Genomic DNA, 22757 nt, shown 5'->3' with positions numbered 1-22757 from the left:
CATTTCACACAGTAGGTTGTTAACTAGTGACATCATGCTGACAAGATGGAAATTGATACTTTTTTGTTAAAGTTCTGACTTGAATGTTTCACTTACTTTCCATCAGGAAGGAATTGGAGACAGGCAATGCATATGCTACAACCCAGATTAATTCCTGCAAATGTCCTTTGGCCCTATTGTGCCTGCATTTAAGATAAACTGCATTAAATTCCCAGGCAGCCCCTTGGCAGAATGGCCTTGACATAGTTATTCAACACACTGGCACAAAACACAGAATGCAGCTACTGATTTGGGATTTGCAGCAAAGATGAAAAAGGCTTTAGAAACAAAAATAAAATAACTTGATACGCAAGATTAATATCACTTCCCTAGTTTAAATGATTTGCATCTGTCTACAGGCATAAATTTTCATGAAGGAAAAGCATCGTCCGTGACCTAAAAAGACACGAAGTGAAATAAAAATGAGCAGTGTGAGGCATCAGTTAGAAGCAAGTGTTTTTTTAGTGGAATAATCTGTTGATCTGTGGGTTGTGATACTTTTGATGATGGAAGGGGTTGCTGCTTTTCCTTCTCTACCTCAAGAGATATGAAAAACTGTTACAATGACCTACGGTTTGCTCTCTGTAACTGAACCTGTATAATTCAGCTGGTCTTTGCTCTGTTGTCTGAGCTAGAAAATAATTTTAGAGCAATTAGGTTCTTTGTCACTGGAGGCCTTTAAAGCTGTCACAACCACATGAAAATTACTGTTGATGACTGAGAAACTTGTTCCTGATTTGTCTGTTGGAACTAGAATAACCAACTGAAACCCCAGACCGAGCAAAACTCTAAAGAATCGACCCATGGTGCTGCCAGGAGCTCTAGAATCTCCTTATACCAGAGAACTCCCAAATGGGGAGTGCCTTTTTGTGCTGAGAAACCACTGAATTGTGAGAGGTTATGTTTACTTTTAATCACTGCTACTAGTAGGACCCTTGCAGTGATTGAAAGGTAAGAAGTGCTGCTTGCATATGCCTAAGTTACCCATGCTGAGTCAGGTCTTGTGTTGTGTTCATAGGCACAGTGGTTAAATAAGAGACTGTTGTTTCACAGGTCTCTGTGAGAAATAATGCATCAGGGTAGCAGCAAGGAACAAAGTTTTATGGTTTTCTGTTTCTGCCACAGCCTTCAGTATTTCACAGCAGTGGCAGCCCTCAAAAGAGAGCCTGGCCATCGTGTTGCCTTTGATGTACTTGGTAATGTCAGATCTCTCCTTTTTGTTTTCTTTATAACTAATTGATAAACAGTTGTTCCGAGTGGTATTTGTGAGAATCAGGAAATTAACCTTGTTGTTTTACACAGGGGACGAAAATAGCCAGATTGACAGCAATGTATCTGATGACCTCCAGGAACTGTGTGTTATCTTATTAGCAGAGCAGCCTTTTTTTTCTTATCTGTTCCTTTTCTTTGTCATGTCTGTGAGTTCAGTGCTGTGGTTGTGTCCTCTTTCCCTTAGTATTCTGAATTTCCCATGGTCAGTATCAAATGTTTGATTATCTCCTTGCCCATAGCTTTGGCACCAGGTTCCCTGGGTCTTTGCTTGCCTGAGTATATTGTACTTGCTCGGGAACGACCGTTGTGGTAGGGGATGGGGAGTTCTGCCTCTGCCTGTTCGCATCTCATCAGACAGCAGGAAGAGAGGAGTGCTTTCTGTGATAAAGACAATTAAGAATCAAAACCGGTATTCACCAAAATTGCTTCACCCACAGACACTGAACCACTCTGCTGCCATAATCTGCATCTGTTTCCACTTGTTAGCAGTTAAACTGTGCTCTGCTGGAGCTACCAGCTGGGCATGCTCTTTCTGTCCTCTTGACCATCTTGTTTCTCTCTTCCATCATTAGTCTGTAGACATTCCCAGCAGGTGGTGTGTTTTCCCTCTTCCCTTGCTGTGGTGACTACTGAAGTCTAGAAGGTCGTCTCAGGACCCCTTGTTCTGTCACTTGCTGGCCCTAGCAGCTGCTTTAGGTGGTTCCTGTACCTTCTTTGCTTGGAGCATGCTTTCCCCACTGTTGACTTGTGGGTGAGTCTGCCAAATGTGTGCTTCTTGTGTCCCAGAGCTCTAGCAGAGAGAAAATGTTACTTCCTTTGGGTTTTGACCAGCTGGTACTATGATTCATCACCAGAATTAGTAGTAGGATCGGTTTGAGAGTAGAAATTTCTGCTCTTCTGTAGTGTTGATGAAGACGATGGGAAGGCGTGTAGAGGGGAGAAGTAACAAGGCAGGTGGCATATGGGGAGACAGGCTGAGTGTTTCTGAGATGAGACAAAACAGATGTAGAGCTGAGTACCAGTCCTGTGGTGCTAACAACAGCCAAATAACTGGATTATTTAAAATGCTTCTCTTTATATTCCTGTTCTTATTATCCTGAGCAATGTGTCAGTGTTTTCACACTGGTTGTGTGTGTCCACCTTTTTTCTGCCTTATAAATGGCTGGAATTTATTGTTGGGATCCCAGCAAACCTGTTGTTTGTCCCTGTGTGGCCCATCTCCAGGAAGGAAAGTTGAATGTGCCTGCATTTGGTGTTGCCCTGAGTGATGTCACCTGTGAAATGAGCAGGTGAATAGCTTGAAACCTGCTTGAGAGAAGAAGCTACTAGTCACTGGTACACTGCTGTGTGTCTTTCCTACCTGCTGTGCCCTTGGGCAGGTCTTCTCTGAGCTTTTGGCCAAGAGCTGCTTACTATGGCTATGGCAAGGAAGAGCACTGAATAATTTAGCAGTTGCATCTGCTTCCAGCAGTTCTCTCAAATGTCACATGCTTTGATGTTTTCTTGTTAATTTTTTATGGCAGTACATTTGGAGTGTTTGGCTTTTGGAAAAAAGCTGCAGGTGGCTGTGTTACGAGAACTGTGGCCTACTTCTCAAATGGGAACGGGGCAAGAGGGCTAGGAATGGAAGCATCTCTTGGGTGCTAGGGGGGTCTAGGCTGTCCTTAGAAGCAGCAAGGAAGTTTCTCAGCTCAAAGCTGAAGCCCAAAGCAGTTCTGGTTTGGAAAATAATGTTGTGCTGTAGTGGCTGTAGACAGTGAGACTAATTCAGTTTGGAGGCATTGTGTAGGTTTTGGTTTGCCCTTCCTTCCCTTCCCCTCCCTCCCCCTTGCAAAGTGTATGAGTGACTGCTACTGGAGATTTGAGGATCAATGAAAAGCTGATGAGGTATAAATAGATGAGAAGGCTGTTGTATTTTGTGATGGTGACATTGCAGAAGGAGGGACGGGGAAAAGTGGACAGACTTGAAAAGAGTGAAGGGCAGGGAGCCAAAGCTCCTCTCTCATGCAAGTCTCTGGAGATTATTTTAAAATAAAAGATGAATTTAAATTCAAACAGCGTAGAGAGTGAGAACTGGTCAGGTTGACAGAAGGTTTTTTGCCAGAATTTATGTTCTGTGAGAAGATGGTGAGTGGTGCTCTGTGTGGAGCTGCAGGGAGGATCATGAGAGTGGGGTTTCAGGCAGTAAAGGAGGGGAGGAGAAAAAGGTCTTTAACATAAATTCGAAGTGTGTGAAATGAACTGGGGCTGAGGCTAAAATCTGGCATCTGCTTCTTATTAGCAAGCAGAGTACTGTGAAAGTGTGTGCTTCTCCTGTATTGGTTTATTGTTGATGATTTTCCCCAAGAGCCTAGTAGAGTAAAATGGGCAACAGCATTTGCATACCATTCTTTCTCACATGCTTATCGCTCATGGCTCATTCAAGGCCTTGGTCTTGATTTTTATTTATTTTTTTTTTGGTTAAAAAAGCATTTGCTGCTGCCTGCAAGTTCCTATTGGGATTATGCTTTTGCGTTGGCACACTTTGCACGTCCCTTTTGCGCAAGACTTAAAGGAGCAGCTGCAGTGGGTGCCCGGGGAAGCATCCTGTGTATACCTGGGTGAGCGGATTTTGTCAGCTGCCACTGGTACTCAGCTTTCCATGAGCAATCATGACTCCTGATATTTGTAGTATCTGTGGGAATGGAAAACCTCAGTGACTGTGAGGTGTTTAAGGTGCTGCACATCCTACGCTGCCATCTGGCTTGGGGGCCTGCAGTCCCAGGAGGGGCATGTTTCAGCCTTGGCTCCAGGCAGCCCTTGGGTCTGGGCGAAGCGCGTTTGTGGCGTGGGCCATGCGGGGAGCTGTGGGGGTGGTGGAGCAGAGGGGGTAGAGCGCTGCAGCTGCTCTATAAATAGACATGACAGGCTAAGATCTAGGGACTACAGATTGGGTTGCTATGGAGATTGATCTGAATCAGATTACCTGTGGGTCTGTTTTCACAGCATGTGCATGTGTGGCGACTGTGTGGTCTTGCATGTACAGCAGGCTGCTTTAGCCAAGCATTTGGCTGAGGCAGAGGGGAGAGAGGAGGCAATGCTGAAAGGCCAGCATGTGACAAGGATGAGGAGGTCTGTCACTATGGCAACAGAGAACCAGAATCAGTCCAGCTTCACTGTGTGATGCTGCAAAGATGGTGCCTGTCTATGTGGCATGATACTTCTGTTTGTCAACTAATTCTGGTCATATTCAGTTGATTTGTTGACATACCTGTCCATGCTACCTCCATTTTGCTCTGTAAAATGGGTGCAGAGGCTAAAGATGTTTGGATGTGTTAGTACTGTTTTCAGAAGGCAAAAGGATAATATCATTCTACAGTAGAATCATAGAATCATTTTAGTTGGAAAAGACCTTTAGGGTCATCAAGTCCAACTGTTAACCTACCACACTGCTAAGTTGACCACTAAACCATGTCACCAATTTACTCTCTAATTTTCTTTAATCTGATTTATTCTGTCCTCTCCCTCAAGCTTTATGGGTAGGAGGAAAGTGAAAACAGTTGGGTTGCATCTGCTGTTTTATCCATAAGGAACTCAAGTGATGCCTGTGCTTCCAAGGAGTATGCTTTTAGAATCTCTTCGCAGTCCTGTTCTCTACTGGGTGATTTATTGTGCTTGGAACAACCCCTAGGCATTTTGCAGGACCACACCTGTATTATAGACTAACTGTACTAGATAACTATGCCGTTTTCTGTTTTAGACATGCTTGCAATGCTTTGAAAATACTTTTTTTTTTTTTTTTTTTGGTGCCAAAGTTCTAGTATCCTTTTAGGAGTCACATCATTGGAATGCACTGCTGCCTTGCCAAGGTGGATGGTAGCGCACAGAGCAGCTGCACCAGTATAGCAAGTCTGTCCAGGTCTGGCTTTAGAAATTGCTCCATGTTCTGTCAAGTTCTTCCATCAAGATCTAGAGAAGGGGGCATGTTCTCAACTCACCTGCACTGTCATCTGTGTTTCTTGTGTTAGTAGAGCCGCTGTAGTATCTGTCTAATAGGGATAATGGGCTTCCTAGAATGTCACATGTTTATAAGTATAAAACTGCTAGCAGTGTTTAATGTTAATATAGCTGTTAAGCAGACAAAGTGTAAAATGGCTCATATCAAATGGGGACTGCTTGTCTGCTTCTTTAAAAGTTTAGTACACACAAAAATAGTATATGCTATATCAGAGATAATGGTTGGAATCACTTGAAATAGACTCAGAAGAAGTAGTAACCAAAATTTCGGTGGTAGAGATTCCATAAAGATTAGTCAAATGTCTAAAGACGGGTCAAAGCTACCAAGAGTAGTTCATGTTGTGCTTCAAACTGTAGATTCCAGTTCTACAGTGCGTTATGTGAAGTTCCTGGCCACACAGGTGAAGTTGGCTGATCCTAAGGTACTTCCATCTATTTCTCATAGCTTAGCAGATGGCTGTCTCAGTATACTCAAGGTGTGTAACATGAGAAAAAGAAAAATAAGTCAGCTGAAAAGTGTACATTGAAACTCCTGGCCTATTTGTGTTTCAGCTTTCAGTTTAGTCTGATTGGTGTGGGTCTTAAGTTCACAGTAAATGATGCGCTAAGGTCAGGTATAGTGGCTGTAGATCTGGACTGAGTACAGACTGTCTTGGCTGAGAATGATAGAAATTCAGAATATTCCAAGGATGTTTGAGAACTGAAAATTTAGTTCGTTTCAGACATGACTGGAAATTTTGTCTTTTGCAAGGTGAGATTTCAGTGAACCAGAATTCATGTGGTTTCTGTCCTGTAATTCTGGCTGTGTCTTTCACAGTGTCCTCTCTTTTCTCTCAGAAATTGATGATCCATTCCATGCTTTTCACTCAGTCTGTTATTAAATTTAATTGTATGACCCAGATTTGTATTCTAAAGGTATCCATGGGCTGGTGAACTGTGTGGTATGATCCATACCAGATAAAAGCTGGAGATAATGGAAGCAGAAGCTTTTCTGATACCATGCTAAACTATGGTAGAGTTGAAGGGAAAGCAGGGCTTAACATCTGCCTGTTGGAAAAGAATCTTCTGTCCTAATATAATTTTTTCACGCAATTATTTAAATATGTGTTGACTATCATACAGTTGAGTGTAAGGCTGGCCTGTCAAAGCTGGAAGCTTCTTCTTGAGGAAAATGTAAGTGAGCAAAGTTGGTTTAACAGTTGGTTATGTTCAAGTCATTCTTGGACTAAATGGCTTTGTTCCTCTAGCTTTTAAAAGACTGAAGAGCCCAAGGGGGAGATAAGACATGGGTGCTGCACAATTCATGTCTCCTGGGACGAATGCTGGGTATCAGTCTAACACAGATGGCTCTAAGCGGATAAAAAGTCTGCTGCAGTTCTTTCACACTGCCATATCCGTTCTGTGGTGTGGTGCTTTTCCTGAGTGCGTGTTTGTTTATATAGGCTTGCTTTTCTTGGAGGACTTTAAATTGCAGAATACCATGCAGACTGTCCTCTAAGAAGTTGTGCTACAACCTAAAACGTGGGCGTTTGGGGAATTTTGAAGTGCAGAGTAGAGCCAGTAAGAAAAGTGTTGTTTGAACACTTCTTATCTTGCGTTACTTGTGTGTTGTGGGCTAGTGCTGGCTCTGACCTTTGTCTTTGCATCTAGGCTACTGTGCCAATTTCTACTAGTTCGTGAGTATTGCTGACAGCTGCTACAATACATGGGTAGTGTTAATTCTTACCAACTTGTTCACCATCCATATGAGTGCTTATTTAAGTTACTGTGTTCTCTGATGTGATATGTTTGTGCAGTATGTTTCTGTGGTGGCCTTCACTTCTTTATTTTTTTCCTTTTCTTGAGCTAAAGTTACAGGAGGCTTCTTCTCAAGTATTGCTTGAGGATTCAGCCTTCAAAGGGCTGGTTCCGAGATGTTTGCAAAGAGAAAGCAAATTGCAGAAGGCCTTTCTAGAAAAAGCAACGTAGACTTAAGACAGCTTTGGAGAGAGAAAAGGCCATCAATGTCAAAACCTGCACCATCGCAGAGTCAAGATAATATCTCAGTTCAGGTCGAAACGCCAACATGAAAGAGGAGAAATGGAAGTATCTGTCGGCGGTTTGATCTCTTTCTGTTCTGATGTACTTAGTTTGCAAAATCAAGGAGCTAGAGGAAGTATGATATCACATCTCTGAGAAAGAAACTACCTCTTTATTCCCTGCAGAGAGGCTGTCATCTATAGTTCTGTGATCATATTACATTCAATGAAATTTTTCAGATTACCTTAGTTGCTCACTCCTAGATTTTCTTTGTGCCTGCACAAGCATTTGTATGGCCACTTGTTGAACAAAGTTCTAGAAATAACCCAGTGAAAACAAATGTGGCAAGGGAGGAGAAGAGAGGGTATTAGTTTTAGTTCAGTTCCACAATCCAGTTCACCATGTAACTTCTCTAGCACTTATACCAGCACAGAGGAGGAAATGGCACTGGCCTGAAAACAAGCTTTTGGTAGATGTGGAGAGAGGCAGGACTGTAATCTTGGAAAGTGCTCAGATTTAAAAAAAAAACAACTGTCAGAGACTGATGTCTGGCATTGCTAGGATGCAGCTTCAGCCGTTCTAGGGACACTGGAAGCACTGCATATGCCTCTTGTACTGCTCTGCTCAGATACTCTTTTGAAAATGTTATGGTTTTCATGGAGGTCCTCACTAGCACTTTTGCAGAACTGTGGAAAAGCTGTGTAATGAATAGCAGTCATAAGACATAATCTCCAGGCTAGAGAACAGGATTAAAAATACAGAATGCTGACAAGTTACTGAAAGGTAAGTTAAGATCATGGTCCTGTACCCTCTCAGATACTCTATAGTAATTGCAAATGTTTTTGCTGCACTGTGAATGCAGTTTACTTTCTTCACCTTCACTAGTCTCTGTTATAGAGGAAGAATGTACCTTTGGTTACCACTGAGTAGCAGAAGCTCCTCAAAGTCATACTTCTAGGTTACCTCATGGTAACTTATTCCTGTGCCCGTATCTGTAGCAGAACAGTGAGTTCCTTAAAGAGTTCTGGTTAAAGCTCTTTGGAGAGAAAGCAGATAAAGTAGTTCTTCAAACAGAAGGCAGAAAGATTCACTTGATCATCCTTACTTAATCTTGTTCCTCCCAAGTTTATCTATGCCAAGGTATTTGCAGAATATGTTGGTTCAAGAGCTGTCGCAGGATAGATTCTACAGTGTTTTCAATGATTCTCTTAAAATGAAGAAGCTTCGCTTCCTGTGTCTGTATTTTCTCTGTTGTTCAGAGAAGATAATTTCAAAAGGGATTGCTGCTCAGAGGAGGTAATTCATAGTGCTGTCACTTAGGAACCAACAGCAACTGCAACTGAGGATCTAATAAAACTATGCCACAGAGTCTTACAAAATGGGAGGGTTTTGCTTGTGTCTCTCAGGGTTAAGTTTTCTTTCAGTTTGTTATTTCATAACTATTACTTACTGACTACTGTGCTTTTCCTTTTTTGATAAATTGCATATGTACTTGTTCTGTGTGTTTATGTCCCTGCTGGTATTTTAAGGGCTAATGAATAAACTTCCCCAACTCTTTTCCTGGAATGTAAAGGGCTGGTGGAAAAAGCAAATACGTTGCCAGACTTTGAATGTGGTGAGATGCTGACAGTTATGGTGCATTTGACTAACTTTTGGTGGTGAAGTAATGAGAGCAATATCAAGAAAATTACCTAATTTTGCTGAGATTTGCAGGCTGTTAGTATATCTGTTATACTTTTATACAATCAAAATCTAAACTTTATGCTGCAGAACTGAAAGGTTTTAATAAGGTAACAAAAATTCTGTAAGTTCTGTCATAACCTTAGGATGTGAACATGAACTGAAATAGAAACCTTAATCTGAATATGGCCCAAAGAGCAATCAATTCAGTTTATTTTTTAATATAAAATAACTTTTTTCATTCTTTCATTAGAATGTTTCAGAAACTTGTAGTACAGTTTGAGCATCTCTTCCTTTAGTGTGTCTGGAAACTTTCTATTTCAGGAAATGTCTATTTTCAGATTGTTTTCAGTTGTAGGTAGGGAACATTCTAATGTGAAACTTGATTAGTTTTTAAGATTCCACACCCCCTCCCCCCCCCTTTCATGAATTCAAGGAGTATGAGTGGTGAGATTGGAAATAATGATTTAATGATTTTACTGTACTTACTGCATTCTGGATGTCTATCAAGTGTCACTATTGACAAATAGTTATGCTGCGGTACAATACTAATTGTGCCAAGAGGGTGTTTCTGTTTTAAAATGAGCAGAGGAAGTAGCTGCAGAAGGAGGCATAGGTTTCAAGAGTCAATGTGAAGATACACGAAATAAATTACATTGGATAAAGTGAGAGAAACAGTATGGCTTACAATAAAAACTTGTTATTGCAAGCTGCAGTGCGCAGTTTGGTATCTTCCCAGAAGACGTGCTAGAGATCGCAGTCATTTGGGACTGTGGAGATCATTCTTGCTCTAGGCCATGTCCAGGTTAGGGAGGGTGAGGTGCATTATATCACAGAATCTCTCAATATTACCACTTTAGTTATCAGACAGATATATTTCAGGTTGAGTGTTTTTCTTCAGTTGTGTTTAACTGTACAGAATTGCCAGTTAAAGCTGCTTTCCCAAGCACTGCGGGAGTCCCAGGCTTTTACCTAAATAATAGTTTTGCCTCAGACCATTTGATGAATAGCTCTTTTTGCCAGTGATACATTTCTCCGTTTGTCTGTGGTCTTTCTTGAGATCCTCTTGTATTTTTTTGTGCTTTTTTTCAGCTCTCTTTGATTTTGTGGGCATGTGGTTGTGGTTTTGTACTCATGAAGAGAGAGATCTGTGGATGGCCATGACTGCACAGAACATGGAGGCTTTTTGGGAATGTAATTAAGGTCATGAAGATGCTTCCACATGTTTGGTATTCCTGATTGTGCCTTTGACACTCTTGCTTTTCCTGATCATAGGTTGAACCTGCCAGACATTTCCAAGCAGATTGTATTCCCCAAGGCAGTCAACTACAGCTGACTGGATAACTGGCTGCTGGATTGATGAACAGGAATTCACTGAGATGACATAGGGAGGTGTGTCAAGGACAATGGTGCAGAAAAAGAAAATCTGCCCTCGGTTACTCGACTACCTTGTGATCATTGGAGCCAGGTAATGTGAAGAGTCCCAGCTCCACTTTTCCCTGGGCAGCAGAATGGGGACAAACAGACTAGCATCCATTGATGAAGCCTCACTTGGTGCTGTGGAAGTGCTTTCTGGAATGCATGCATATTGCTACCATGATGGGAGCATCTACTTGGGGTAGAGCACATTTTGGAAAACACTAGTGCAGCTAAAGATTTTTAACTTGCAACTTAACCTGAAAAGGGTAACTAAGAGTAGCCAATTTATATATGACTCTGTTAGACTATGTATCTGAACTTCTTTGCTTCTACTGGCATCAGTATAGAGGGATTCACAAACTGAAAATACTGAAAGCCACATGCAGGTAAAATACTAGTTTGGGCTACTTGTCTAGCTTTTGAAGTGTAGTGTGTAAACTCAGTTAAAAAATAGTCTGGAACTTGCCTTACTTGACTGCTTCCCCCTCTAATACTAGTTTATCCTCATAGGAATGACATGAATGCTTTATTTTTAAATAACTTATTAACTATCAATAGGTAAAATCTTAAGCTTATTTACTTAAAGCATATATGAAATATGGGGTTGATATGTGTGCTGTTTGTCAAATACATAGGTGCTCAGTAAATGTTATTTTTCTTTGTTCAAAGTTTATGCAGTAATTTTCTGTCAAACTATTTAATGGGTGTATTCTGAAGTCTATTGTACTTCCATTTCTAAATACTGAAGGTTTATGTTCATGAGCTTGTTGCTTTATATCTCACTTTCTTTTCAGAATGCTTTAGTGCAATATTTAAATCAGCTAAGTGGAGGAAATTACAAAGTCCTAAATAATAATTTATGCTGTATTACTAAGCATTTTCATCTTTTCTTTTTATTAAAGTATTAGCTTGGGAGATAGAGTCAGCAGAGCTATTAAAAGCAGTGATTTTCTTTTGTAAATTGCAAACATTCTAGTATTACTAGTTTTCTCATCTCTCAGATAAGAGAAAAGCCAGTGTCATTTGTATTTTGAAACGGGCAAATCTGAAGTATCAAGGTGAGAATGTCTTGTATGAGATCCTGCAGGAGAGCAATGGTGGAGTCAGTCTCCTACATCCCATTTACTAAATGTGGTAGTAAGTGCTAATTACTTAAGAAAATACTGAAAGATCAGACTTCATAGCAAAGGACTCAAACCAAAGAGAGGCTATTCTGGGGACATATTTTTCTTCCGTAACTATGTTGATGTCATACTATTTCTTTGGCAGTTATTAAGTAGCTTTCATTCAAAAGTAGTGGTAGGAAAATTGTTAATGCCTTGAAATAATCTGTTTTGGTGGAAAATCTGGAATAAACAGTATTGTCTTTCTGTGTTTGTGTTCCATTAGTGATTTGTGGTACAAAGGCTGGTGAGCCAGTGTTAAATTCAAGTCTGCATTTTACTAAGTTAACTAGGTTAACTAGGTTAATAGTAACTTACACGTCAAATCCAACTTGAAAATCAAACACAGATTTATATATAAATGATGTATATCTATGGTTACTAGAAATTTTTAATGAAAATTTTACAGGATGAGGTCCGTATCATTCCACCACTTATCTGAGCTTTTTCCTAGTAAATTCTTCTTTTTCCCACTTAGGAATTGATACTGGATTTTCTCTTAAATTTTCATTTTATGGCTGAAATGGCTGAAATCCAGGGGGTTTTAATCTGACTGTGTATTTGGAGAGAGACAATGTATTTCCTACTAAACTGCTGTTCAGAGACCCATGCAGTTAAATTCATTTTGGAAGTCAAAGTCAGGCAAACATGGCAGTTCAATGTTCTTCTGGGAACAATGTATTCCTGGAAATCTTTTTCGTGGTCAAATTTAAACAGGCACCTTGTGGGCCTTGATAACGATGATACAGATTTTTTAATTTAACCTTTCTGCAACTGTGGCCTTGTGCTAGTGATTGAGCATTGTGGTTAGTGACTGTGAAGCTGTGCTTTCCCTGGATAGGAGGAGAGAGAAGAAACAAAGGTGAATCTGAGCCCACGGGCTCCTGACATGTTAATAGGCAGATACCAAACATTTGTATTGATGTTAGTCAACTATACATGGGTTGTATTTTTTTTGTTTGCTTTTTTGTAGGCAACCAAGTAGTGATAGCGTTGCTCAGACTCCTGAACTGCTGCGGCGTTACCCTCTCGAAGACCACGTGGACTTCCCTCTGCCACCTGATGTTGTGTTCTTCTGCCAGCCAGAAGGATGCCTGAGTGTGCGGCAAAAACGCATGAGCTTCCGTGATGACACTTCCTTTGTCTTCACACTCACAGACAAGGATACAGGTGTCATTCGGTATGGAATCTGTGTCAACTTCTACCGCTCCTTCCAGAAGCGAGTACCCAAGGAGAAGGGAGAAGGCACAGGGGGGCATCGAGCTCGGGAGGGACAGAAGATCCCCAAATCTGGGGATGCATCTGCACCCCAAGAGGAAGTGGGCACCGAGAGTTTGGAGAGTGGTTCTTCATTGCAAGCTCCAAGTACAGAGTCTACCCCAGATGTGAATCGATCACCACGCAGTAAGCGTCTGGCCAAAGGCAGCCATCGCTCCCGGAACAGTACCCTGACTTCTCTGTGCATCCTTAGTCATTACCCCTTTTTTTCCACCTTCCGTGAGTGTCTGTACACCCTCAAGAGACTTGTGGATTGCTGTAGTGAGAGATTGTTGGGGAAGAAGTTGGGGATTCCTCGTGGGGTGCAGAGGTATGTTGAAGGGGAAGAAAGAACTTTTTCCTCCCACTGTTTGTGTCCAAAGCTGCAATTGTCTGCATCATTAATTGTGGCTAGAGGTGTGGTTACAGAAGCAGCCAAACACCAGTAGTTGACCTTTTTGCTCTTTTAACCCAGGATCTCTGTAGAAAAAAAGAAATTATTGTGATGATTTATTTAAAACTTTTCTGTCTGATTCTGTAACCTAGTATGGTTTTCATTTTTTATAAGCCTAAAGCAGCAGGAACCTGCTGACAACTGACTGAGCATGATCTTTTCTGAAGCAGAGCATGGGAGCTGTTTTGGCATATAAGCTCCATGGCAGTGTACGTCAGGCAAATTAGAAACAGCAAAGAAATAACAGGGAGAATTTCCACTTGGGGCAAGAGGAAAACGGTGAAAGTGTGCTTAATGAGCTTATGAAACAATCTGAACTTCGGTGCGGGGGAGAAAAGATTAGAGAAGCAAGAACAGCTGAGGGAGACCAAAGTACAATATTTGAAAGGGAGACTGAGGAGAGGTAGAAAACAAACATGTTGTCTAGGAATTATATGGGAATGGGCGTTGCTAACAGCAAATTAACAGGAACTTGGTGTATTTTTAGTGTAATGTAGTCATCTTACATTTTTACTATTAACATGTTGGGTATGTAACAAAAGCTGTTGCACTGTGGGGTACAGAAGGAACAATGTCTTTATGTATATCAGTCATGGATGTGTATCTGCACTATTGTGTCTGACACCTACACTCCAAGATGATATTTTCCTTTCCAGTATGTTAAGCAGAAAAGAGAAAACATAAAATGAATCTCTGGAGAAGGAGAAAATTATGTTAATAGCAGGAGTGTTGGGACTGTGAGATAGCTCATAATGCGAATTAAATAGCTTGGTATACTCCAAATTTGTCAAAACCAAAAAATGACAGGACATGTATAATTTTTATCTTTATAACCTCTTTACTTTTTGCATGAAAGGGGAAATCTGTCCCATTTGCAGAGCAGTAGTCTACTTCTTGGGTTACTTCTCTGGAATAGTTGTAGGAGTGTGTCCTGGGTACGAGAGTGTCCTGGGCTTAAGACTGGCTCCTGCCTTAAGCAGATTTATCACCTGAATCCACTGACTGCTGGGGAAAAAAATATTCTGTTAGAAAAAACCTTTTTATTTTATTTTATATTTTTTTAATGGAAGTATGTATTAAAGGGAGCTCATTTTGTCACTTGGGTTAGTCTGATAATTACTAAGGCAGAAAAAAAGCTAAATTTCATTATTTTCCTCAACTCTGTGAGTTCATCTGATTTTTTTGTAAGGGGTGCTAAAGTATTCCAGTGTTTGAATGGCATGTGGTGTTTGAAAAAAATTGCTCTTGTTGGACATAATTCTTAAAAAGAAGAACGGAGTGACAGATGAGGAGTGTAAGGGGAGGAATGCTGAGCGTACATCTCTGGGAACAGTAGAGCAGCAGGTCTGAACTACCATGTGGTTTGCAAGCCGTGACCTGGAAAAGTAGAATAGATTTGAAGTGGTGGCAGAATAAAGGTGAAAGTGAATCCTTACAGTTTGCAAAGGGTCCAGTGTGCCCTGTTAACAGCCCAGTGTCCTGTGTTCTACAAGCAGCTGAGGGAAAAGTGAAGGGTAAGAACCATCACAGTTCCTGAAAGGAACTCAGCATTATCTCAAATTGCCTCCTTTTGACCTCTGTAAATTTCTTTAATTTTTCTTGCTTTCTGAAGCCTCTAGTGCCATAATATTTTTTTCTTTTCTTTATTTTTATTAAAGTTGTTATTTTTTAAGTCGTGAACTCTAAGGTAGATCACCTCATTGGAACCCATATCATTCTGAGGGATCTGTTACAGTAGCTGAAGGCATTTATCAGGTTAAATCTTTTTGGAGAATGGCTACAGCAGGAGTGCAGCCTCCACTATGCTACCTTAAGGGTTGAACTGGACAAGCCACTTTGTTGCTATTGTCAGACCCAATTTCAGGTTTTGAATCTCTGAAGGCCTTTAGCAGTGCTGTGCGTGTGTTCTGGCCAGCCTGTCTGTGAGCTATAAGTTTGCAGATTGCTAGCTTAGGACATGGGAAAATTGCTGCCTGATTTGCCACGGTAACCAAATGATTTCTAGACAGCTTTCAAAAATTTATGTTCTCAGCTGAAATGCATCCACTTCTGCCATGGTTTACTCAGATTTTAAGAATGATAAAATGCAATCTAGGATAGGAGGAAAAATAGTATTTTATCGTGCCAAAACATCTGAGGGATCTTTGTGTAGCATATTTTTATTATCTGAGATTTATTTACTATGCTTGCAAAGGTTTGTAGGACTGCTGGAAGCAGAGTTCTACAGTCAATGAGTCTGCCACAGTTCTGGATCAGATATGAGAGTATCCTAAGTACATGCTGGATTTCAAGCAGCAGGGTGATGAGAGGTTTTCAGGGATCAGCACCTAACTGAACCCCTTAAATGAATGAATGAACTCGTAGATGGAAGTGACACTTCTGTGCTACAGAAAGATATTTTACCACAGTGGTTGTTCCAGTAAGATTAAATCCCTGCCTTCCATTCCTCTGTGTGACCAAGTGTTTGTTAGCTGCATCTTTTAATTCTTGGTGGGTCTTCTTTCTCTGGAGGCTTTCAAGACCTGTCTGGATACCCTTCTGAGTGACCCACCCTAGTTTTTGGCTTTTTTTTTTCAGTCTTGCTCTGGCAGGGGGCTTGGACTCTATGATCTTTGGAGGCCCCTTCCAACCCCTAGTGTTCTGTGATTTCCTTTCCCTGGAAGAGCCTTTCAGAATGGCTGTTCGGTGCAGCTCTTGGAGTACTCACCTTGTTGTTCTCCCTGTACAGGGATACAATGTGGCGGATTTTCACGGGCTCCGTCCTGGTGGAAGAAAAGTCTAGTGCATTGCTACACGACTTGCGGGAGATCGAGGCCTGGATATACCGGCTGCTCCGTTCGCCGATGCCTGTTGCTGGTCAGAAGCGGGTGGATGTGGAAGTCTTGCCACATGAGTTGCAGCCAGCTTTGACCTTTGCTCTTCCTGATCCATCGCGCTTCACCTTGGTGGATTTTCCATTGCATCTGCCTTTGGAGTTGCTGGGAGTGGATGCCTGCCTGCAGGTGCTGACCTGCATCCTTCTGGAGCACAAGGTAAGAAGGGAAGAGCTGATCTTTTATATGTACATAGGAAGCTCTGCCCTCTCCAAAACCAGGGTAGGCTGGATGTGTAGAACAACTGTCTCCTGCACTGTATGGAATCAGTTTGTCTGCAGAGGGAAGGAACAGTTCCTTCTGACGTTCCTGTTTTGAAATTTTTGCCCTCCAAAAAAAACATCTGAGACTTGTTTTCAGACAGATTAATGGGAGGTCATGCAGTTGACAGCCATCACATCAGATGCCTGCAGGCTATGATCTTTGTGCACACCTGGGGGCCAGTATTAGAACTGAATGATTGCTGCAGTGGTAACGTTTCCTTGATTGCAGGTTGTGTTGCAGTCTCGAGATTATAATGCTCTCTCAATGTCCGTGATGGCTTTTGTGGCTATGATCTACCCATTAGAGTACATGTTCCCAGTGATCCCTCTGCTTCCCACCTGCATGGCCTCTGCAGAACAGGTACATATTTTTCCTTTATTGGTCTTTTGCACAGGAAGTTTTTGTGATGTCTAAAACTCATATAGGAATAGTCCTTGTTTCCTTCCTTGCTGTTTTCTCAGGGATTGTAACAAGGTCTGCCTTGCAAATAACATTCTTTGAGCACCACTAACTATTTAAATTGCAGGTAACACAGCTTATTTAGGATATCTTCAAAGCATGCTTAGCGAAGAGTAGGATTCAAGGCAGTAGTTCATAGTAGTTCACAAGCAATGGACTGAAAGGCCACAGTCCACAATATTATGGAACATTTCCCCCTACCCTCCCCCCAACCAAGTATTAAGGTTTATTGATGGAAGCCCAGAGTAATGTTTAAGGACACTTGAGGGTTCTTGATTCAGGATTTAGAAATACTGCCTGCAGTTTATTCTTCTCAGAAATTCTTCTCTGCAGAAGCTCATTATTTTGCTTGGAGAGAGAATTTGGGCCATCCTACTACTTCAGTGCTATCTTCCTATTGATACTGAAGATTCGTTCTTGTACCACCCCTTGGAGATAACCAACTGTTCTAAATTTAGAGAATAAATTAGTCTCTCAAGCTGCTACATGCCTTATTGATTTAAACCTTTTTCCTCTGCTGATTCTCTTATCAGAAGCAACCTGAATTTTCCCCTTAGGTTTTTCATATACACTTTAAAAAATATCTATTTCTCTTGCTTCCTAGAAACATAAAATCATTTTGGTTGGAAAAGGCCTTTAGATCATCAAGTCCAACCATCAACCTAGCACTGCCAAGTCCACCACTATACCACGTCCCTAAGTACCACATCTGTCTGTCTTTAAAATACCTCTAGAGATGATGACTCAACCACCTCCCTGGGCAGCCTGTTCCAGTGCCTGACAATCCTTTCAGTGAAGAAATCTTTCCTAATATCTGATCTAAATCTCCCTTGGGACAACTTGAGGCCATTTCATCTTGTCCTATTGCTTGTTTCTTGGGAGGAGAGACCAACCCCCACTTCACTACAACCTCCTTTCAGGTGGTTGTGGAGAGTGATAAGGTCTCCCCTCAGCCTTCTGTTCCCCAGACTAAATCAGTTCCCTCAGCCAGTTCTCATAAGACCTGTGCTCTAAACCTTTCACCAAGCTTTATTACCCTAGAGATGTTACTGTTTTGAAACCAAATTGCTATTACAAGGGTACAAGTAAAGCCATATTTACGATGGCACAGACTCAGTTTGAGCTGAGGGTGTATTTGTCTGTGACTTGCCGCTTCTATAGTTAGGCTCTTACTCTGAGCATCTTTTTTGTTGGTCTGTGGTAGACCTGTGAAGCTCTTAGATTAGCTCTTTATTTCCAAAGAGCCGTGCAGCCATACAAATTGGGCATGGGAGGCTGAAATTTATTTTCTTCTAGATGAAAATAGAAGTTTTTTGAGCAGAATCTTTTATTCTTTTATAAATTACTTTTTTAATGCCTCTGTTTTATGGAATGAGTTACTTATCAATGCCTTGTGTGTTATATCTGCTTTGACCATATTGTGGTTAATAAATAAATATTTGGGAAGTACATGATTATATCAATTGCAGATCTTATCCTTATTAAAATCTCTCTTTCTCTCAGTTGCTTCTGGCCCCTACACCCTATATCATTGGTGTTCCAGCAAGTTTCTTCCTTTATAAACTGGATTTTAAAATGCCCGATGATGTATGGCTTATTGACCTGGATACCAACAGGGTAAGTGACACCCATAAGTTCCAGGGAACTGTGCACTTCCATCAGTGTTCTCACTGAAAATTTAAGAATGCCTGGCCTCAGTCTGCCCACTGCCATGCCAAATTTAGGTTTCTGTTCCTTGTTGTGTCTCAAGGTCTCGATTGTTTTTGCTCATATGGCATTATTTTTCAGTTAATCCATCTGGCTATATCAATAGGAGATAAATCCTCAAACAAATGATAAAGTTATCTTCTTGGGTAATGGTGACCCTGTTTCTTATAGCCCTACCTAAAAAACTCAGTCTGTTAAGGCCTTCCAGCAGCATTGGTTGTCATGATTCAAATGGGACCATGCATCCTGCCTTCTGCTGGGGCACGAGCAGGGCTACTTCAAGGGAAATGTGTATAATATATTTTTATTTTTGGTGGCAAATGGTAGAGTAAGTCCTCCATTGTTTGTGATATTGTAAGCAATAATAACCATAAAGAAGTTAAAATCAAAGTCTTGATGCATATGTCTGTGTGTTGTGTTGTGGATTTTTTGAAGTTGTTTATTACTTTTATTCATTGGTGTCTGGAGTGGTGGAGATTCAGGAGATTCTGTTTTGGAAATTACTACAACTGGGGAATTTTCAGTCTGCTGTTCTTAATTCTAGGTAATAGTTCCCACAAATGCGGAATCTTTGCCGGCATTGCCAGAACCAGAAGCTTCAGAGCTGAAAAAGCATCTGAAACAGGTAATATGCACTTTGAGGAAAGGACTCAGATTCAGTAGAAGTTAGCAGATGTAGTCTTGCACAGCTCTTCTACTGCACTGGCAAGAATGCAAGTCAGCAAATGTGAAGCAAATATGTGAAAAGCAGATCCTGGCACCTCAGATGGATATGAAAATGTATCAAGCTATTCTTACTCAAGAAAGTGTCCCTTGGTCAGTCTTGGAGAGGTCTACTCCAAATGTGGAGGTGGGCTAATCAGCAGTGTGGCTAATTAAGAAAAGTTATAGGGATGTCTTCTTTTGAGCTCCCTGAGCTACATGATTTTCTAACATTGTCTTCCCCTGACTAAGCTAAAGCTGAGACTTAATTTTTGTTTCAGATCTCTCTGTAGTTTCTCTGAAGGACTTTGTTGTAATTTCCATTATCTGTTTAATCTTTTACTGTCTCTGCTGCTTCCACCTTTGCTATTTGTTGGAGGAAGCATAGAACTAGGAATTTTCTGTCAACCTCTTTAAGCTGTATCATTGGCCAGTTAGAACATCCCCCATGTTAGAATACAACAGCATTTTTAGCTTGAAAAGCAGTATCAGTTGATATAGATAAGTGGTAGGTATCCAGTTGCTGCGTTTCAAACTTAACAGAAGGCTGATTTGGAAAAGTGAGTGGTCACTGGGGCTTATAACTGCAATTAATTTCTTAGCCAGGTAAGGGATAATTTAAAATGCTCCCGGATGCAAGAGATGGTTTTGAGGCTAACCTGTTTCCAGTTGGTGCAGAAATTTCCAGATTCCTCCTTACATTTGCCATGTGGGCTTTAAACTCTGACCTGACCCATCAAGCTGTGATCATCTTTGTTTCCCCTCCATTCACAGATCTGTGTGTGAGGTCTCAGTCTCTCCTGTCAGGTCCTGCTAAACCATTAATCAGCTTGGGTCACCCCGGCTGATCGTGTCAAGCAGGTTTTATCTCTTTATTTCTGTTTTCCTTATGCACGCTGCATGCAGTATCTAAAGGTAAAGTGTGTTACTAATGTGATGAGGTGTGCTCTTTTCTCTCTCCTCATAGACCAGGAGAGCAAGTGTGTAACCTCTGTGATACCCTAATAGCTGCTGTCAGCACAGATGGAAGCAATATGTTGCTTTAAGTTTTGTTACATCCACCTTCCCCCTACTTCTGCCTCACCCCCTTGCAATTTCAGGCAGTATTCAGCAAAATTCTCTCACTGGGGCAAAGCTGAATACCAGAAGAACACATTGCAATTTCTTTGAAGATGTGTTTAAAATTCTCAAAGAGTTCATGCAAATACTGGTTGCGTTCCTGTGTCTCATGTGCTTTTGGGTCTTACTCCCAATGATTAAAATTCAGCATATCTGCTGTTCAATTGCAGGAGGAAGTTCTTAGCTGCATTGATAAGGCAGTAGCCTTTCCACTTGCTCAAGTGGCCAGATGTGAATGTTTGGGGGTGGGGCAGTTAGACCTCTCTCCCACAATGTGCCTATTTTGTGGTCCCTTTTATTTCTTCTCATTTGTGATATTTGGTAGTAATAGATTTTTTTTTTTCCTCCCTCCATCTGTTTCTCTGTGGTCATGTGTTCGTCTTGGCTCTGATGGGCTGCTGGTGTTATCATATGATCTTCCATCTTGCCTCCAGTGTCTGGTTAGCATGACTGCAATCACTCAGAAAAAGCTGCTCACTCCTGACAACAAGGTTCTTTATTTTATTCTTTTCCCCTCGATTTTCCATTTTACCCTTTTCCTTTGGAGTTTTGTTTTTTTGTTTTGTTTTCTCTATTTTTTAAATAAAAAGATGAAGACTCAGTGGGCAAATGGGAAAAATTAGGAAGATTTAGGATAGATCTGGGAGTTCAGGACTGATTTACTACTTGTGCTGCTCCAGTGCATTTCCCTGAAGATGTTACAAGAATTGAAGAGGATGGTAGCTTTATGAAGAGATGAAGACCTCATTCAGATGGGAAGTGGAAGTTTGCAGAGATACAGGCAGATGCACGTGTAAAGGTTTCTTCACATTGTTCTGGGATATCAAACTTACTGGTTGAATGGCCAAGTTAGTTTCAAGGCTGCTACGTCCCAAGATATATTCAAATTACATATGGGAGTAACTCTCCAGTAAGTTACATGTAGTGCCATACCAGTGGTCCAATCCAGACTCTGTTTTCCTGTCATGAATGATCTAGCAAAGTGGACTTCCATGCTGCCCTCTGCCTGGCTCAAGGACTCTTTCAGCACTGAGGAGATTGGTTTGACAATCCACATAAAGAAGGGCCTGGAGATATTTGTTGACCATAGGAACCATAGGAAATGGTTTAAGACAAATGAGTGGAGCATGCACAATTGTTGCAATTGCCTAGAGGGCAGGGTAGCTCTGATCTCTTTCTTGTTCCTTCAATAACTTCTTGTGCTGAATGTGTGCATAATATCATCCTTTGTTAGGCACTGGCCAGCATGAGCCTGAATACTCAGCCCATTCTTAATCTAGAGAAGTTCCAAGAGGGGCAGGAGGTGCCACTACTGCTGGGAAGACCACAGAATGATTTGCAATCGACTCCCTCCACAGAATTCAACCCTCTAATCTATGGAAATGATGTGGACTCTGTGGATGTTGCTACCAGGTGAGGCTGAAGGTAGTGTTGAGTCTTTATAAAGTTTGCACTTGAAGGCAGCACAGACACTTCTGTGGGTCCAGTGGTGGAAGCAGCATCTTCCAGACTCTACTGCAGGTTCTACTTTGCATCATGGGGAAAAAAAGAGTAGAAATTGCAGTGTTTATCTCAGATTAATTAACTGCATGCAGATAACTATGTATCTTGAGGGGATTTTTCTTTCTTGCGTTTTCCTGTAGATAATCCACTTTGCCAGGACTGTTACTGGTTCCTTAGCTTAAATTTCAAGCTTTGCAAAAAAAGCTAGAGACTCAGTTGTCACCTTAGCTAGTGCATATGAGAATGATGTGCCTCATTGGATGGGCGTTGGTGTTGAGGTGGTGAATTAAAACAAAGTGATTGTTTGTGGTTTGTTTTTTATATATATATTGTTTTTTTGAAAGACACCCGTTTTCTAAGAAGACAGTTTTTTATAGCGGGTTACCATTCTTCAAAGGTTTGAAACACTGCCTACTGCATTCCTTAAAAGGCTCTCTGTCTTCTTCTCTGATGTGTACTGTGTTTTTATCTGATATATTGTCCTCTGATTCTTTTTAGGGTTGCTATGGTGAGATTCTTCAACTCACCAAATGTTTTACAAGGTTTCCAGATGCACACTCGCACTCTCCGTCTCTTCCCACGACCAGTGGTGGCCTTCCAGGCAAATTCTTTTCTTGCCTCTAGGCCAAAGCAAACACCTTTTGCAGATAAGCTTTCCAGGACACAGGCAGTAGAATACTTTGGAGAATGGTCACTCAACCCTACTAACTATGCTTTCCAAAGAATTCATAACAGTAAGTGTTGATCTCGGCTTTCCTGCACTTGTATGTAATGCGGAAACATAAAAGACAGGGAGATTCATGGGAGGGACTTAGCTTAACACCATATTGT

The 22757-nt window shown here is 41.2% G+C and overlaps 1 protein-coding gene across 26 annotated transcripts in view; it reads left to right on the top strand.

The window, feature by feature from the left end:
- Positions 1-22757, top strand: part of MADD (MAP kinase activating death domain) — a 74525-nt gene that overhangs the window by 2787 nt on the left and 48981 nt on the right. For 17 of the 26 annotated variants that reach the window (XM_051622492.1, XM_051622481.1, XM_051622470.1 and 14 more), the window contains exons 2-10: positions 10282-10474; positions 12562-13176; positions 16028-16331; positions 16665-16796; positions 18399-18512; positions 19147-19227; positions 20858-20914; positions 21658-21836; positions 22425-22660. In XM_051622492.1, coding sequence (XP_051478452.1) covers positions 10413-10474; positions 12562-13176; positions 16028-16331; positions 16665-16796; positions 18399-18512; positions 19147-19227; positions 20858-20914; positions 21658-21836; positions 22425-22660 — 1780 coding nt within the window. In that variant the 5' untranslated portion in view covers positions 10282-10412. The remainder of the gene's footprint in view (positions 1-10281; positions 10475-12561; positions 13177-16027; positions 16332-16664; positions 16797-18398; positions 18513-19146; positions 19228-20857; positions 20915-21657; positions 21837-22424; positions 22661-22757) is intronic. The other 9 variants (XM_051622491.1, XM_051622488.1, XM_051622486.1 and 6 more) reach the window with 2 other exon arrangements.

The sequence above is a fragment of the Apus apus genome, chromosome 5 (assembly GCF_020740795.1).
Source record: "Apus apus isolate bApuApu2 chromosome 5, bApuApu2.pri.cur, whole genome shotgun sequence".
NCBI classification, from domain to species: Eukaryota; Metazoa; Chordata; class Aves; order Apodiformes; family Apodidae; genus Apus; species Apus apus.
This window is presented reverse-complemented; position numbering and strand designations above follow the sequence as displayed.